We start from the raw sequence: 18,536 nt of genomic DNA, 5'->3' as shown, positions 1-18,536 counted from the left end.
TGTAAAAGTTGGTTGTGTCCCCCATACACACTTGTATCATTCAATTTAGCATACTGTGCTGTACTCACGTGCCTGTCTTTCGTGTGTGTGTGTATGTGTGTGTGTTAGTCACTCAGTCGTGTCTGACTCTTTGTGACCCATGGACTGTAGCCTTCCAGGCTCCTCTGCCCACGGGATTCTCCGGGCAAGAATACTGGAGCAGGTTGCCATTCTCTTCTCCAGGGACCCAGGGATTGAACCTGGCTCTCCTGCGCTGCCAGCAGATTCTTTACTGTCTTTCTGGGGCAGACTCAGTTCCTAGGGAGTTGTACATGAATTGTAGACGTTTGAGTGAAGAGAAATTTTCTTTTTTTTTTTTTATATGGACCATTTTAACAGTCTTTATTGAATTTGTTACAATATTGCTTCTATTTTATTTTTTTTTCTTTTTGGCTCTAGGGCATGTGGGACCTCAGCTCCCTGACCAGGGATCAAACCTGTACCCCCTGCATTGTAAGGCGAAGTCTTAACCCCTGGACCCCCAGGGCAGTCCCTGAAGAGAAACTTAGATGATGAACATGGGGTGTGATGGTTAATTCTGTGTGTTACCTTGACTGGGCTAAAGGATGACCAGAGAACTGGTGAAACAGTACTTCTTGCTGTGTCTTTGAGGGTGTCTCCAGAGGACAGAAGCATCTGAAATGACAGACTGAGTAAGGAAGATAGATCACCCTTGTCAATGTGAGTGGACTGCACCCAAACGCTGACTGCCAACAAGAAGCCTGGAGCATCTGTCTTCTCCTGCCCTTGGATGCTAGTGCTCCTGGTCCCCAGGCCTTTGGACTAAAATTGGGATTACCCTCAGCCTGCAGACAGCGGATCGTGGGGCTTCTTGGCCTCCACACTCATGTGAGCTAGCTTCCATAATAAATCTATAACAGATATTACACTTCTTTTTAAACTTTTTAAAATCTATTTGGAGGGGGCCATGCCATGCAGCTTGTGGAATCTTAGGTTCCCCAACCAGGGATTGAACCCAGGCCCTCAGCACAAAGTACTGAGTCCTAACCACTGGACCCCCAGGGAAGTACCAACAGTAGACTTATTAGTAGGATAATTAATCATTTAAATTTAATAGGCTCTTATAAATACATAGGATCTATATCTATCCCATTGGTTCTGATTCTCTGGAGAACACTGACTATAATACACAGGTCATAAAGCTTTAATTTTTATAATTGATATTGTTGATAGTTAATCCCAGATCTTCACAATGCTTCTAACTGCTGTTATCTTGGTATCTGGCTTACAGCTTCAGTTACCAGACTCCTAGATATCCACATCACTCAGATAAACTTGGAGGAAAAGTCAATACTTCCCCCCAACCCTTCTCCATCCTCCAAATGGATATACTAATACAAGACTTTAAAAAAAGACACTTTAATTACAGAGGTTTTTGTCATCACTGGCTCAAGAAAAACCACATTTACAACATGAAGAAACACATTAAAATGTTTGATTCTATTTTTGAATATTGATTTTATTAAATCTTGAGCCTTCAGTATACGTCTTTTTAATACTCTGTGTGACAAAGTGAAAGTACTCGTAGAGCACCTCTGCTGCCTGCCAGACACAACAGTTGTCTTGAGGAGGGGCACTCACGTGACTGATTCGAGACTAGCTGCTTCTTTCAGGGATCACCGTTTTTAGATTCAGATAATGGCAGGTTCACATGCAGCTGTGAGAAATAACAGAGAAATCCTGTCTACACTGTACCCATTATCCTCCAATGGCAACATCCTGCAAAACTAGAACAGGATCAATCATGACACGGACATAGATACAGACACTTCCATCCACCCAAGGGTCCCTCCCCCACATTGCCTTTTACAGCCACATCCACTCCCCTGCAGATTCCAGTGACCACCGATTCATTGTCCATTTCTAAGATTTTAAGGCAAAATTTATGAAGCTACGAACTACCTGGTGACTGAGGCAGCCAAAGGGGCAAAAGTTGTATTCAGTCAACAGGTGAAGAAGATTTTAGGAGGATTCTGAAGAGGATTTTAGGTGAATTTTAAACAGCTGGGAGCTATGATGCTGAAAATGAAAGAAGCACCAGGTAGCGAACACCAGGGTGTTAGAGATCAGAATCAAAATTGAAATGTCAGAATTTCAAGCTCAGATTCGATATGGCCTTTGAAGTTCAAAGTACAGAAGATAATTCTCAGGAACCATCTGGAAAACATTAAAAAAAAGAAAAAAAAAATGACAGGAAATCTCCACGAAGGCATTTTAATGGCGGCAGATAGCAACGGAATGGCTTCTCACCCCACAGCGAGACGACTGACTTCATCACGTCAGCATTTTCCTTGGTAAAGAAAAAGGAGACCGCCATTTAACCCAACCACTAATAAGTAGCCTGGACTGTAAAGACTACCAAAAGTCCAAGTAAACAGTCACCTGTTACATCATCAGCAGAGTCATAGTCTTCCGAAGCCGCAAGAACTTCCTCTTTCCTATAACTGTCCACACACTTGCAGACAAGTCTTATTGCTTTCTATCAATACTTTCCCCAAAGATGCATGTTTCACTAATGGCCAAGTTACTCTGGACCTTGGTGCTACCTCTGGTAAGTACTTACAAAAAAAAGAACAAAAGAAATTAGTCACTCAGTTGTGTTCGACTCTTTGTGGCCCCACAGACTGTAGCCCGCCAGACTCCTCTGTCCATGGGATTCTCCAGGCAAGAATGCTGGAGAGGGTTGCCATGCTCTCCTCCAGGGGATCTTCCCAAACCCAGGGATCAAACCCGGGTCTCCTGCATTGCAGACCAATTCTTGACCGTCTGAGCCACCAGGCAAGCCCAAAAGAAAGGTTCTTGCCTCTCACACTCTAGCCCATTGTTTTTTATTTTTTTTAATTTATTTGTTTTTTATTGAAGGATAATTGCTTTACAGAATTTTGCTGTTTTCTGTCAAACCACAACATAAATCAGCCACAGGTAAATCCCATTGTTAACTGTGAAGAATACAAGTGTTTCTATAACTTTTGGTTTCTTCCCCCCACCACTAAAATTTTTAGACTCTTCTGTGTCTAAAACAATCAAAACAAATGGCAGAGGTTAAAGAAAAATAGCAGTTACTTAAACCCATTAAAATTATTTTTGGTCAAAAAAACTGAGATAGTGAAAGATACCCAAAAGAACAATTATGAAATGTCTACTGAGTCAAATAACAAAGCATTCCTTTCTCCCCCTCTACTCTCCCACCCCCTTAAAGACACATTGTATCAAAATGCTAATCTTAATAAATATCAGCAGGAAGGGACCTTCTGGAGAGACCAAGTCAATTTGATACCCCTAACAAAATGCAACTTTCTAAATAAAGAGGGATTTCAAACTCTTAACTCATTAGCATCTCTTTTCAATAAAAGACCTCATCTTGTCAACTGGACTTGATGACTTGCCTGGAAACCAGTGGTTCTCACACTTTGAGCCTGAATCAGGATCACCTGGAGAGCCTGTCCAAACACAGACTGCTGGCTCCATCCCCAGAGTTTGATTCAGTAGGTCTGTGCAAAGATCTAAAAATATGCATTTCAACCAAGTTTCCAGGTGATGCCAATGCTGCTAGTCTGGGGACCACACACTTTGAAAAACCACTGCTCTAAACCTTCCAGACACTTGCAGTTTCTCCTGGATTTTCCTCCCGAGGTCTCAACAGGGGCCTTGGCAGAAAACAACAAATTTGGGAGACCTGACTAACTTATGCTTCAACTGCTAAATTGCTCTTTGAGATACCCTATCTGAGGTAAACCAGTTCAAAGGTAAAAACAAAGTTCAAAGGAATGCAGTGCTGAGCTGTGCCTCTGCAGCTTAGAACTCCCCCTTGTTTCCCAGTTCACAGAAACAGCCAGGAGTGTGCCCTGCCTCACGCCTGCGTACCTGGGAGTGTGCGGGGCTGAGGGCCCCGCCCCGGCACTTGGATTTAGTGGGGCTTTTCCCCCACAAAGGGCAGGGATTGCTTCATGGTGATCTCTGAAAAAGTCCATTTGTTCTCAATCCTCTTCACAGTATGAAAAACATAAGGAAAATCCTGACACGTTTAAATTCACCAGATCTTGGCCTCATAGTTTTTGAGAACTGGTTTACACACGGCTCCCCGGATTCTTGGCTAAAGGGGAGGATGAAGTGATATCCGTGGAGTCTCAAAATGTCTTATTTTAGCTGGTTTTCCAACTCCCTAGACCTATCAAGGCTTTTACATGTAAATTATTAAGAGTAACAAAATCATTTCCGTATTAACTTTTAATGTTTTAATATTCATCTAATGTCAGATAGTAATGGCAATGAAATGAAACAAAAGGGAAGATAATGGTCAGAGGGTACAAACAAACCAAAAACTCATCTCTCAAAAAAGAAAAAAATGGCCAGAGAAATTAAAAGCAGTGTTTGCCTTTAACATCAGAAATGTACTGAATTGTGCTCACTATTAAAAGCAAAGATGTTAATTATACACATGGTTCCTGCCGTCTTGGAGCTTGATTTACTATCCTGCAAGGAAGACTAACAAAATGGTAAATAAAGACGTGTCTTATGTAAGAGTGACCTAGGCAAAGGAGGAGAAGACATGAGGTACACAGGAAGAGTGCATCCAAGTGTTCCCATGTGACCCAACCACACGAAGCGTGTGTGCGCTCAGTCATGCTCAGCTCTTTGTGACCCCGTGGACTGTAGCCCCCTAGGATCCTGTGTCCATGGGATTCTCTAGGCAAGAAGAATACTAGAGCCACTTGCCGTTTCCTTCTCCACGGGGGTCTTCCCAACACAGGGATCAAACCTGCGTCTCTTGCATCTCTGGCATTGACAGGCGGGTTCTTTACCACTTGCGTCACCAGGGAAGTACATGAAAGAAGCAAGGTAGGAAAAGAAGCTGGCAAGGTAGGTGAGGACCAGAACACAAAGCTGTGTGTAAAGGAATGGGAAGCTGGAAGGTTACGTGGCTAGAGCACGCATCCTCAAAGAACACTCGCTGTAGTGCAGTAGTCCCCCTGCAGGGGGCACCAGTCAGGAGGCAACTCCTGCTGCCCAGGACGAAATGGCATAGGATGGAGACAGAGGTCTGGAGGACACAGATTCACAATGTTTCCTCAATACAGTTCTTAGCTGTCTGACACACAGGTCACTTAACTTATAGGGACCTCAGTTTCGCTGTTTGTAAAGTGGGATTAGAATCTTCCCTCTGTACCTCTTAAAAGTTACGATGGGAATCAAAAAGCCATGTACCCGAATGACCCTGTTGTATATATTATACATTAAAATTTACATCATGGTGGATATAACAAGCAGTGAAAGAACGTCTATATTAGAATAAGGAGAATTCAAGTTTGTTGGAAAAAATCAAGTACAGCTCTAGCCATGAACAACTGTAACAAAATGTAACTTTCAGAAGGATACAATAAAACCTGGTTATCTAGAAATATTGATAAATCTAAGAGAATATGTGCAAGAACTTTCATGGAGAAAACTTAAAAACCTAAATAAATTTAGAAAAATATTGTGCTCAAGAGTAGAACTATGTCAATCCTTCCCCAAATGAAATCAATGAAAGTCGAATAAAACCTCCTGAGGATTTTTCACAGGCCTTGACAAGGAAACCCTAAAGTGTGTAATACAGAAATCACAAAACCATGATGCTGAATGAATACAGCAAGTTGTAGAAGGATACTCTAATATCACTATACAATACCTTTAACTATACAAAATAACAGTACATACTGTCATGGATTCATACATACAAAACAACAGTAAAAAAGCATGCCTGGGAATGATGTTCATCAAATCTAACCATCAAATTCAGAACAGTAGTTACCGAAGGCAACTGGGTGGTAGATACAATGATGTTTATTATTCCCTTTTTAAATGTCATAAATATCCCACAAGAAACCAGAATGCCTTTTATTTGACAACCAGGTTATTATGGGATATAGCATAGTTCCCAACACCAATCCAATAGCCCCCATCAACACTACCTGGAGTACATGTTAAACACGGATCAAAAAAAAAAAAACACGGACCACTGGGCCCTGCCAGAATCAGAATTTCTGGGAGGGGGCCACATGAATCTAATACACAGCCTCATTTGGGAACCCCTGGTAACCATAAGCTATTAATAACTAATCCATTAACAAATTTGATTCCAATTTGACACCGAGATATTTAAGTGCCTGAGATTGCCTAATCGTTTTCCCACCGATGCCAGTGTCTCGAATGTAGACTCTAATTTAAGTCAAAACCAAGTAAATGTTAAAAGTATATCCTTTATTACGCTTCCTCTACCCCCTCCAAGGTCACACATGTAAAAACTAGGAGTATCTCGTATAAAGTAATAGTATCAAATGATTTCACAGCAGAACATAATTCCTTCATAACCTCCACAGGGAGTATGCCATAGCAAAATTCTACTGGAGATGATAAAAAGTGCTATTTTTAAGGATAAAGTGATGTAAGTCACTGGCAACCACCCTCAAGTATGTACACAGAAACACCACGCTTCTCTCCTGATTTTCTTCCCTTGCAATAAAATCACAGCTAACTTTGTCTCGAGAAATGCACAGAACCACAGGGAAACATAAAGAATAAATTTAGCAAGAAAACAATTTATGAAAAGGTAGAGGTATTAATACCTCCATGACAGTTTTCACAGCCCTGCTCCTAAGAAATAAAGTTAACTAGAGACTATGCTGTTAGAACGTATGACCCTTTCAAGGACTGACAGGCATGACTTTTTCCCCTAATACTTAAAAATTACAACTAAAAACATGGAAAGCGGTGACTTCGAGAAACAACACAAATCTGTTAAATGCATCTACAGGAAAGGACTCACCAGGGCTTTCTACTCGCTTATAGTGGTAGGGGTTGATGCACACCTCCTTCTGCTTGGAGCCGAAGGGAAACTCGCAGCATTCCAGTGGTTTCAGTTCGTGGTGGCTCTGAAGGTCGGGCCAGCGCCACACGCGGCAGTAGATGACGTGAGGCAGCCCCTTCCGGTGGGAAACCTGCAGCCTGCCGTCCAGGGAGCGGGGGATGGTGACGCAGTTACTGGGCTGTCCCGGGCAGCTCAAGGCCTTTTCCAGCTCCTCCATGGCACCCTTCTTTTTCTTCAGTTTTTTCACCAAAGCATCAACGGCTTTCTCTGCCCATTTCTCTTCCTCATCACCCTGTTTCCAGCCAAGAAGTCTCTTCACAGCTGGACTTGTGAAGGAAAATAAACTTGTCACGTTCATGATGGTGCTACGCACACTCCTTGTGGATGGAGAAATACACACGTCCCCAAATGTGAAAGGACTGTAGAAGAGGCTTCACTTTATCTACATAAGATTCTCCTTAGCTTCTTCGTGCTGGGGTCCTGAAAAGTAGAAATGACCATTCCTAGCGTTTCCAAAAGGAACCCAAAGTGAGCACCTAGAAAAGAAAAAAAGGGGAAAAGATGTTTAAAATCGTCTCTACCACAAAATCACCATTTATTAAACAATTTCCATGGGCCAGGTACTATTTTAAGTGCTTTTATGTATTACAGTGTGCTATGGACTGAATTATGCTCCCTCTCCCACCCCCAAACTCATACTGAAGCCTTGGTGTGACTGTATTTGGAGGTGGAACCTGGAGCCTTTAAGGAAGTAATTAACGTCAAATGTGGTCATGAGGGTGGGGTCCTAACCTGAGAGGATTAGTGGCCTCACAAGAAGAAGGGAGAGATTTCTCTCCTGCCCTACGTGTGCAGCCACTGAGGAAAGGTCACCTGCAGATACAGAGAGAAGGCTGCTGCCTACAAGCCTGGAAAATAGCTCTCACCAGAAACCACACTGGCTGGACCCTTCATCTTGGAGGTCACAGACTCCAGAACTGTAAGAAATACATTTCTATTGTTTGAGCCACTCCATCAGTGGTATTTTGTTATGGCAGCAGACTAGCACAGTATTTAACCCTTTAAATAATTATTTCAACTAGGTAATGCAATCATTGCAATTTTATAGGTGAATAAACTGAGATGCAATTTAAAAAGAAGTATGCTACTGTTTATATGAGTTATGAGGTAGAAGTAATATACCCCTTAGTGCAAAAAAAGTTCAAGTTTTCAACAGATACTGTGATATTTTATATTTAGAGTCACTCATGGGCTCTAAAATATTTATTTCGAAACACACCTCAATCAACAAAAACTAAAAGCAACAGGAAAAAGTAAAAATACAACAGTCTTAACACCTGTTTTTGGTTTGCTCAAGTATCTCATGCTAAATGAAAAGGTAGTTAGTTATATTTATACTATATAAATGTAGCAACATTTTAGGGTCTTTATTCAGTAAATAAGCCTATGCCTTTGGACTATCAGGCAATTAAGGTAGGAAATTCATTCCCTGCTTCTTCAAATATGCTTTTTATTGACGTGAAATGAATGAAGCACATGAACACATACTGTACCAAATACTTTAGTCAAGTTGTTTCATTTAAACCTTCCAGTTACTTGTCACTAGATAAAAACGCAAATGGTGAAAAAGATTAAAGATGATAACTTTGCACCAACTTCAGCTAAGACTGAGTAACAGGTATCAAACCAATCTCCTCCCCAAAACAACTATAAAAGTTGAATAAAATACAAACGAATAAATCGAGGTGGGGGAAAAGTCCAACTTTTTAAAGGCATCAATGAGCAATCAAAGTACTCAGGACATGAGGAGCCACATTTGGAAAGATGTGAAAAGCAATGAAATGATCAGCTGAACATTCTTCACTGCTTTTCTTCTCAAGGCATTTGCCAAAGCTACGTTGTAAGAAGCCAAGTAGAAAGAAGCTAAAGGACCAAGCAGAGATTTCAGGAGTCTCGTAGTGTTGAGGAGAACCTCCCCCCACACTGCAAAAAAAAAACAGAGTTGAGAGCCTGCCAAGAAGTAGAAACTCTGGTAAACATACCAGGTTTTCTGTTGAGACCCTTGAAGAGGTATGCCCTAGTGCAAGGGCTAAACTGAAATGGACAGTGTTTAGAAACACAGCCTAGAATCATCTTAATACTAGACTAGATCAAGATGAAAGGAGAGGAGAGAAAAACTGTGACAGAGGATATGTGTATATTCAAAGTTACTGGCCAAAGACTTTGCAAAACTGGCAACAGACATCTAGCCACAGATTCATGAAGCCCTACAAATCCCAAGAAGGAGAAATAGAAAGAAATCCACAAGTTTTAATGTGTCATATCATGGTATAATTGCTGAAAACCTACAACAAAAATCTTTAAAAAGACACAATACTTTCAAATGAGTACAACAAGAATGACAGCTGACATTTCAACAGAACAATGAAAACAAAACGACAGTAAAATGATATCTTTAGCATGCCAAATGCAATAAACAGCTGGTAACTCAGAACGCTATACTTAGTGGGAAAAAATCATTCAAAAATGATTGTGAAATACAAATGCTCTACAACGAACAAAATCTGAAATAACTGGCTTCCAGGAGGAATTCTTAAGCACAAGGGAAAAGCAAGTAACTGTAGGAAAGAAGGAAGAGTTCCATAAGGGTACTGACTTTACAAAACAATTATAGGAATATCTTGTGATGTTTAAAACACAGAATTAAAATGCATAACAAAAAACCAGAAGGGATAAATGAATTCAGAGTTCTAAGGTCCTTATAATACCCAGGCCATGCTAAAGCATTAAATTATTATTGATATAAATTATGAATTCATATCATAATAAAGCAACCACTGAAAGAATAATTTAAAAGTGATAAAAAGGTAATAGAAGAGTTAAAAATATGGAATTCTATTTAAAAATATGATTAACCAAAAAAACTTCAGAACAAAAAGGAGTACATAATAGGTGAGTCCTCAAATAGAAAACAGTAAGATTCAGATATAATCCTCAAAGTCTCGAGAATTACTTACAAATCAAGAAACTAAATAAGCCAAGTGAAAATATATAGTGTACTTACAAGAGATACACATCAAATATAAGGACAGAGAAAAGCTGAAAGAAAAAGAATGGAAAGAGCTGTACTGTGCATATTCTAACCAAAAAAGTTCACATAGCTATCAAATCAGACAAAAGAGACTTCAAAGAAAGAAGTATCACCAGGGATAAAAGAGGGACATTTCATAATGTTAAAAGAGGTGCTCTACCATGAATATATCACAATTCTAATTTTTTATCCAAGCAGTAACGGTTTCAAGATACATAAAGTAGAAACTGACATAATTAAAATGAGACAGTCTTAGTGGGAGATCAACATAGTAAATGACAAAACAAGCAAACAAAAATCGACAGATATAGGAGATTGTATGTTTAAAACCTTGACTCAATTCATGTATGCACCCAGCAACTGCAGCATACATAGTACTTAAGAAAACACATGGAATACTTATCCAAATTCACCATATAATGGGCCATGAAGCAAATCTCAACAAATATCAAAGGAATAAAGCTATACAGAATTCCCCCTTTGATCATAGTACACCTAAGAATAAATGCCCAAAATATTGTTATTGAAAATAATTACACTCTTAAATAACCTGTGAGTCAAAGAAGAAAATATAGGGGAAATTAGAAAGCATTTTAAATGTGGTGATTATAAAAATTTGACACATCAAACTTGTAGGATGTGGCTCAATCCATGCTTAGAGGGAAATTTATAATCTTAAGTGCATATATTAGAAAAGAAAAGCAGCTGAAAACTAATTTTCTATGTATGTACCAAAAGGAAAAAGAAAGGAACAGCAAATTAAACCCAAAGACGGTAAAAGGAAATGAGAGCAAAAATTAAATATATATATGTATAATAGGAAAATAAAATAAAATAAAAGTTGGCTCTTTGAAAATACTAATAAAACCAGATAGTCGTCTAGCAAAACTAATCAATAAAAGGCATAGATTACCAGTAACAGGAATAAAAGGGGGAAATCATTACTGATTCTGAGAACTGAAAGGGATAATAATGATGGACTGCTGTCACAGCAAATTGTACATGCCAATAGTTACTTCCTCACTAGAGGAAAAAGGAATTCTATTTGACTGTCTTCCTGTCTTTGGAATGGAGCCCTGTACCTGGCACATATCAGGGTCTCAATAAATGTTTGATGAATGATTTAGCTCCCTGAAGGAATCAGAAGGCCAAGGGTGGAGCTTTACTTACTCAGTAGGCTATAGGGGCTCAGTTGTTCCCTTCTGTAAAGTTTTACTCAGATTTACCAGTTCTTTGAAAGTGGCATTACTTTTGTCTAACAATACAAGAGAAAACAAAACACTATGCTATCATCAAGAGTCACACTTGGTCAGAGTGTACCTCCTGAAATGATTATTTACTTTTACTGAAGGTTAACTGTGCAAAAGAATAGGAAAGACAACTTTTCTTTCCTTGTCCTCTAGTAACAATTTATCAATGGAATACATTTCTTCTTATCCTGTATGTCCCTAACTGCGGTATATTTCAGTCAAAGGTTTTCAAATTGAGGGGGTGAGTTTGTATCAAAATCACTCGGGGCTATTTTAAATTCTAGAACTGATGGATTTATCACAGAAGGTGTGTGTGTGGGGGGGAGACTGAGGACCATAATTTCAGACCTTTAACTATTGAAATTGACATTCATTCAGCGAAGCTGCACTGAGTGCCTGCTAAGTACTTATTTTATCCCACTGAGGCCGGAGACAAAGATGGCTCCATCCTGAAGAGCCAGTGTGTTAACAGGGAGCTCACAGGAAGCGAACTGGCTCCCCGTATGCCAAGTTCAAGGACTGCGCTGAGCAGTCTGGAGGCAAGTGCAGGTCCCAGCAGGAATGGAGTTCCATGAGTGGGACAAGGTGAACTCTGAGCGCAGGAACAGAAGAGGCGGCCCCTGGACTGTGCATGTGCCAACCGTGAACCAACCACCACACTGTGTGACAAAAGCTCTACTGCACGGAAAAAGGCTACACAACAATATATAAAAGCAGAAAAGGAGAGAAGAAAAGGAACAATTAATTCCAGGGATTTCAGGAAGTTTTCCCAAAGAGGAAACATCATTACAGGATGAGCAGAATTTTGCAAAACAAGAGAACTAATATTTGGAGTGATCATTACATGAGAGACACTGTTCCCTTTATTACCTAGTTTAAACTTTGTGACAGACCCTCTTTAGTGAGCCTTCTGTTTTCCTTACTATACAGGTACGGAAAGTGAAATACAGAAAAGTTAATTCATTTGTCCAACGTTTATGTGCACGGTTGTAAGTGGTGGGGCCAGAGTGGGAACCCATGTTTCTGGCTCTAGAGCCTCAATTTTTAAATCACTTTTCTAAATGGCTAGTTCTAACAGACATCAGGGAAATGCTAGGGTTCAAGGTTGGTGTAGATGATACAAGTCTGATAAGGGCAGGGCAAGACTGTGAAGGGCCTGTGATACCTATTTATCTGTGGACAAACGGGAGGTTTTACATCGGAGCATCAATGTGATTAGACTCACGTTTTAGAAAGACAGCTAAGGTGATATCCTCAATACAGAAGGCTTCTCCACCTAGGGAACAAAAACAACAACATCAAAAAACTGAATCACAACATTGTTAACCGACTGTAGTCCAATATAAAATAAAAAGTAAAAACAACAACAACAACAACACGCTACTGCCTCCAAACACTGTTAGGGCCACTTGCAGGGGGTTTGATGCCACTAAAAATATTAAAATGACAAGATCATAAACTCTTGCATATAAATGTGCATATGAAACAAGACACAGGTTGATGCCTCCCTGAGTTAAGCATTTTTTTTATATTCAAGTCAAACAAGTAACCCACCTCCCATCAGGAACTCAAGAGTCCATGACACGATGGCCTTGGCAAGACAACTCATTTTTTTCTGCCCCTTTTGGTACTTCCTGCTTTAGTTTATGTCAAAAGCTAAGTGGCCTTATCAGTTTAAAGCGCAAAATAAAAACATGAGTCAGCAAACAGAGATTTCCTTCCCTCTTCTCCAAATACAAACATTTCACACTGACAAAGAAGAAAAAGCACTCAACTGGTAAAGAACCCCCAAGAAGTCTTAAAAAAGGGCAAGATTTGTTCCAGTAGCTTCACCTCTAGAAATTTACACTAAGGAAATATTCTGCACTGAAAATGTAAAACTGTTTTTGCACGATGATTTTCATCAGAGTATTCTTTACTGTAAGGAAAAAATATCTAAAAATCGGAAAGTAGTTAAAGAAGCTGTAGTATAGCCACTCAAAAGAATATCATGGAGTCCTTTAAAATTACGTTCATAAAAATGATAACTTGGAAAAATCCTTAAGCAGAATATAAAACTGGGTATATAGCTTGAACAACTATGTAAATATATCAAAGTATTAACAGTGGCTGGGTCTGGAAAGTTAAGTCTCTCTCGTTCCTACTTGTTAAAACTTTTCAAACATTCTTTAATGAAAATCTGTAACTTTAAAAAATTTAAAAAGCCTCTATACACAAATATTTGCAAATGACAAAAAATAAATAAACCAACTCAACTCATTAATTCAAGCCACATACAAAGTCTACTTATAAATCAGGTTAGACTTACAGTGTGATCCGATTGGGGACGTAATAAAAATGCAGTTTAAGACAGGGTTCTAAAGTCAGTACCCTTCCCTATGGAGTCTCACTCATGGAAAGGATTTCTATTAGCACTACCAGGACCAAATGTGAAAAATACTCTTATAATGCTCCTTTTGACATGGCTATTGAATTCTGCAACTTACGTGGTATTCCTTAACGTTAAAAGAAAAAAAGGCAAAAAGCTGTAAAATAACTTTAACTGCTGTGTGAACTTGCTCTACATTGAAAGGAACCCTCATTAGCCAATTGCACAAGGGGCATTTTCTTCATCTCTGCCTCATTTAGTAAAGAAACATGTAATTATCCAACTTTGTGAATATCAACAAAATACACTCTCTGCCATGCAATACCTCAGATCCCAGATTCCCACTGAAAGTTTTAAAGGAAAATTATTCTAACTTGTATCCAAAGATACGCTAAAAAGACATGGGGGTGGGGTGAGGTGCAGTTGGGGGCTACCAAGCGCTACAAACCAAGAAAAGCACAAGAAGAGGGGACAGATGATGGCCAGCTGCCCTCTGCAGCTTCAGACCAGTGCTGTTACAATGTGTGCACTGGCATGGAATTCAGTGAACTAGACAAAGTAAATGATCCCTTTAAATACTGAGGAATAACTAAACTGTTCAACAAAATCAGCATAAAATATAGGCTCCAAAAGCGACTGAGGGAAAAGTATCAAGGACTCCTTCCAGGTACCTTAAAAAAAGTAGATAAATGGTCTATTGTCAGTGAACAAGCGACTCACCCCAGCCCCCAACTTCTTGTTCTTTGGTTCATTACTGTCTTAACTCGAATAGTAAAACATCAAGGCATAAAGATCAAAAGAATCAAGGACCTAAAAGTGTGGGATATTAACTTTGCTTTGGAACTGTTTAACCATTGGATAAGTTACTTGAGAAAGAAAACAACTTTGTAAAGATTATTTTTCTATGAAAAAGTCTGATTCATTTTGCTGAAGAAAGTATTTCCAAGTAACTAAATAAACTCCATGTGTATTTCCTGACTTATACCACCAGATCTTCTTAAACTGATGACCTTGTGAAGAAACAGAAAAAGACTCCAGTTCTCAAAGAGCTACTGTGGGGCTTTCGAGAAATCATAAGCAAACTATATGATTCCTGTAGTTTAGTAGTTGTCATGTCTAAATTATTTCACCATACACCTCACTAGAATGCCATGGAAATGGGAAGTACCTCAGAGGTGTATTGCATAAAGTGACTGGCATCAATATTAATTAGTACTGTGGAAAGGTGTTTTCTATCCTAACATCCAATTTTAGATAAGATTCAAGGCCTGATGAGAACTCTTACCTCCCCTGAGATGCTTGAATTAAAACATCAAAAAGGGTCAAAAAGTGAAGAACATACCAGGAAATCTGTAATGTAACTTTTCATTACTCCAAAATGGACAATTTTTTTTTTAACCCTGCTTTATTTCATTTAGGTACTAATGTCAACCACATACTCCTGCTCAGCCGCTTAGTTGTGTATGGCTCTTTGTGACCCCATGGGACTATATACCATCAGGCTCCTCTGTCTATGGGATTTTCCAGGCAGGAATACTGGAGTGGGTTGCCATTTCCTTCTCCATATATACTCCTAACCAAGAGCAGACTCCTAAAAACAAATCATGATTCCCAAGAAGGATAATACAGACATCCAAACATTCCTGACACTCATAGAAACCACAGAATCACAGACTAGACACTATAGATTTGGGTTGAAAATGCTTAAAAAGATGAAGGCCCTCAAAGAAAAAATATTCCAGAGACTCAATGCTAGTATATATTTTAAAACATAAAGAGCAACCCATTTAAGCCAAGAATCCAAGAACTGCTGTGAGCTTTGCTGCGAAGAGTACGATGGAGAATTCACAGAAAGAAGGGGAGAACCATACCAAACAGGCCTAAATAAGATTAGGCTACAGAATTAATTAAAAGTTATGAAGAACTGGGAAACTACCAAGCTTCTGAGAAAGCTAAAATACCTATCACTTAAAAACAGAACCAAAGACACCCCCACAGACTGCATGAACAGGAAGGGTGAAGCCACATCAGTTCAGTTCAGTTCAGTCGCTCAGTCGTGTCCGACTCTTTGCGACCCCATGAATTGCAGCACGCCACACACACACTCACATTTCCAGCTGGAAAACCAACCCTAGGAAGGGTACCAAGGAAAACCAGTAATGAAGACAGGCAGAGAGAGTACTCTGGGAACACACAGGACACAACCAGAACGGTACCAACTCCAAACAGCTCCGAGTAAAAGCATCATAGATTATTGATCACCCAGCTCCTTAAGGAAAATGCTACACCATGCTACATCTACTCTTAAGGCAAACGGGGGAGAAAAAAAAAAGTTAAAATTGCTACACAAGTACAATGCCATCCCAATGAGGAAAAAAAAAAAAGAGACAGAGAGAGACAGGTTTTCTCTAGCTATCTCAGCTCAGAAAAGACCCCAGAGTAACAACTGTCTGTGATTTGATTTCAACAAATCATCTGTTCAAATGTTTCCCTTTCCCAGTTAACTCCAACTAGGAACTTACTTTGGTTTTGAGATACTTGTCTTGTAGGAGAAAATAGGTGAAGTCCCTCTGCATTTCTTTTTCTTATATCAAACAAACAGTCAGCCCTCAACTTTCATTCAACATTTCCCAATTCCAAACAGGTCAAACGCAGCTAAATAAAAGCTCGCCACTAATCAAAATGAAGGGGAAAAAAATCCTAGAACAAGAAGAAAGTGCAGATGACTAAAACCTCTATCTGTTTGACAGACTTGAAAGCACTTTTTGAACCACCTATTTCTTTGCTCAGAAGTTGGGCTAAAAGTAACTCTACTTTGATTGAGTCCTTAGGGGGGGAATATATATACGTGTGTGTGTGTATACATGTGTGTGTATATATATATAAGCTATAAATATACATATTTATAGCTCCTATACAAGAAAGTAATACGAATAACCACTGTAGATCACAGAAGAATTCTGCTGGTCTTGGAATAGCAGCAATGTCCTGTTGTCACAAACACCAAGAAAAGTGAAAGTTGCTCATTCGTGACCGACTCTTTGCAATCCCATGGACTATACAGTTCATGGAATTCTCCAGGCCAGAATACTGGAGTGGGTAGCCTTTCCCTTCTCCAGGGGATCTTCCCAACCCAGGGCTCCTGCATTGCAGACAGATTCTTGACCACCAGGGAAGCCCAAACACCCAAAAGACAGACTTCAACTTTCCTGAGTTTCTTACTATTAAGCCTGTTTCAGTTACTTCCAAACCTTTCCCCACTTTCTAAATGTGAGATGGATGACACAGAATAGCTAGTCTGCCTCTTGTTCATTAAAACTTTTTTCAGAGATTAATTTTCCAAATCTGGAGAAACTAGGGGGTGAAGGTGGAAGAGAGGACCAGCTCCTGAGAGCTAATTTTCATCATGCAATCATGGAGGTACCGGCGCCTTTAAAACACAGGCACCAACAGCCTCTCTTCCAGTCTCTTAGGTGTGATCTGAGGAACAAGCCAGCAAGAGTTGCTGGTCTCTCTCAACGGAGTGTTAAGTGAGCAGGAATCGTAGGAATCAAAAAGAAAAGGATGAGCTTACCACCTGCCACTTGGAAGTTCACTGCAAGCTGTAATATTTCAGCCAAATGATTTCAAAAGCAGCATCCTCTCAATGAAAAGGAATCAAGGATTTATGGATGTCACACTTAGATGTGTCTCTAACAACAGTGCTGTAGTTTACATGTTCAATTGCACTAAGTACGCTATTCAATATATGTTCATGGTGTTGGAAAATTCTTCAAGACAAGAACTCTTTCTGGTTCTGTTCTGCATACACAAGTCCCTCCATCCCAACAAATTCAGGCTGCTGACAGGGCACCTGGTCAATGTTTCTTAGTCACAGACATTCCCTGCAGAATAATGTCAGTTTGGTTTTGTTCCACTAGATGATACCTGTTTAGTTAGGTAGATGCTTAAAGCAGAGTTTTCTTACTGGCCTCAACTTCAACCAAGAAACTTGACTTATTTCTCCATCTCCTTGCCACTTCCTCTAAAAGTTGTATACTGGAGTGGGTTTTCATTCCCTTCTCCAGAGGATCTTCCCGACCCAGGGATCGAACCCGGGTCTCCTGCACTGCAAGCAGATTCCTTACCGTACGAGTTACAGGGAAGTTCCTAAAAGTTGTACAGCATTCTTTAATCCCCCTGAGTTCCCCTCCTCAAATTTATGCTTATAATGGAAAACTGTCCTTCTGTACGTAGTAAGCCTTTCAAGATATCCAGGTCCTAACAACCTCACTCTGATAAATCTCATCTGTAGTCACCTCAACTCAAGAACTGTAAAGTTACTGGCTTGCAACTGCTTACTCCTCAAACTCTGGAGACTGAAGAGCAGAGGCATTTTCAAACTTTACTGTCTGTCTATAAGAGGAAAAGGTCTGCAGTAGTTGTCTCTTAGGAAAAAATTCTTTTCTTTTGAGTCTTTTAAGTTATCATAAAAGAACAATTTTACAGCTTGCAAAGAATGCTAAATGTGGTAAATTTCCATTAAGTGACCAGTTATGAATGATTCAATCATTAACAAATGGAAGAAACTATTTTAGTTGGGTTATTACCATATGGAAGGATTGTATTGGCAGTTTTTACACTCATATTGACTTTCTATACCAACTTTTCAAGATGCATATCATTATCTCCATTTTACTAATAAACCTGAGGATTAGAGGTTAAGTAACTTTTTCCAGATCATTTTCTATTAAGCGGTAGATCTACAGTTTAAACCAGAACAGATACTGAAGTCTATTCATCAGGTTAAAACAATAAGTAATTCAAATACTAAATTCACAGATGAAAATGGAATAGGCCAGAGGATGAAAAAAACTATCTTTTGTACTCAAAAAAAAAAAAAAAAAAAAAGAAAACCCCACCAATCCTGCTGCATTTCAG

The 18,536-nt window shown here is 39.4% G+C and overlaps 1 protein-coding gene and 1 long non-coding RNA gene across 6 annotated transcripts in view; one reads left to right on the top strand and one right to left on the bottom strand.

The window, feature by feature from the left end:
* SMAD1 (SMAD family member 1) overlaps nt 1–18,536 on the bottom strand; it is an 80,240-nt gene that overhangs the window by 38,935 nt on the left and 22,769 nt on the right. For 3 of the 5 annotated variants that reach the window (XM_081544220.1, XM_081544223.1, XM_081544222.1), the window contains exons 2-3: nt 12,474–12,524; nt 6,866–7,443 (exon numbers count right to left, since the gene is read on the bottom strand). In XM_081544220.1, coding sequence (XP_081400346.1) covers nt 6,866–7,265 — 400 coding nt within the window. In that variant the 5' untranslated portion in view covers nt 7,266–7,443; nt 12,474–12,524. The remainder of the gene's footprint in view (nt 1–6,865; nt 7,444–12,473; nt 12,525–18,536) is intronic. The other 2 variants (XM_081544221.1, XM_081544224.1) reach the window with 1 other exon arrangement.
* Nucleotides 12,532–18,511, top strand: LOC145527009 (uncharacterized). Its single transcript, XR_014069401.1, has 2 exons — nt 12,532–16,068; nt 17,090–18,511. It is a non-coding gene; the product is annotated as an uncharacterized LOC145527009 (long non-coding RNA).

The sequence above is a fragment of the Giraffa tippelskirchi genome, chromosome 11 (assembly GCF_054371585.1).
Source record: "Giraffa tippelskirchi isolate mGirTip1 chromosome 11, T2T-mGirTip1v1.2.pri, whole genome shotgun sequence".
Taxonomy (NCBI): Eukaryota; Metazoa; Chordata; class Mammalia; order Artiodactyla; family Giraffidae; genus Giraffa; species Giraffa tippelskirchi.
The sequence above is the reverse complement of the archived record's forward strand: the minus strand, read 5'-3'. Positions and strand labels throughout refer to the sequence as shown.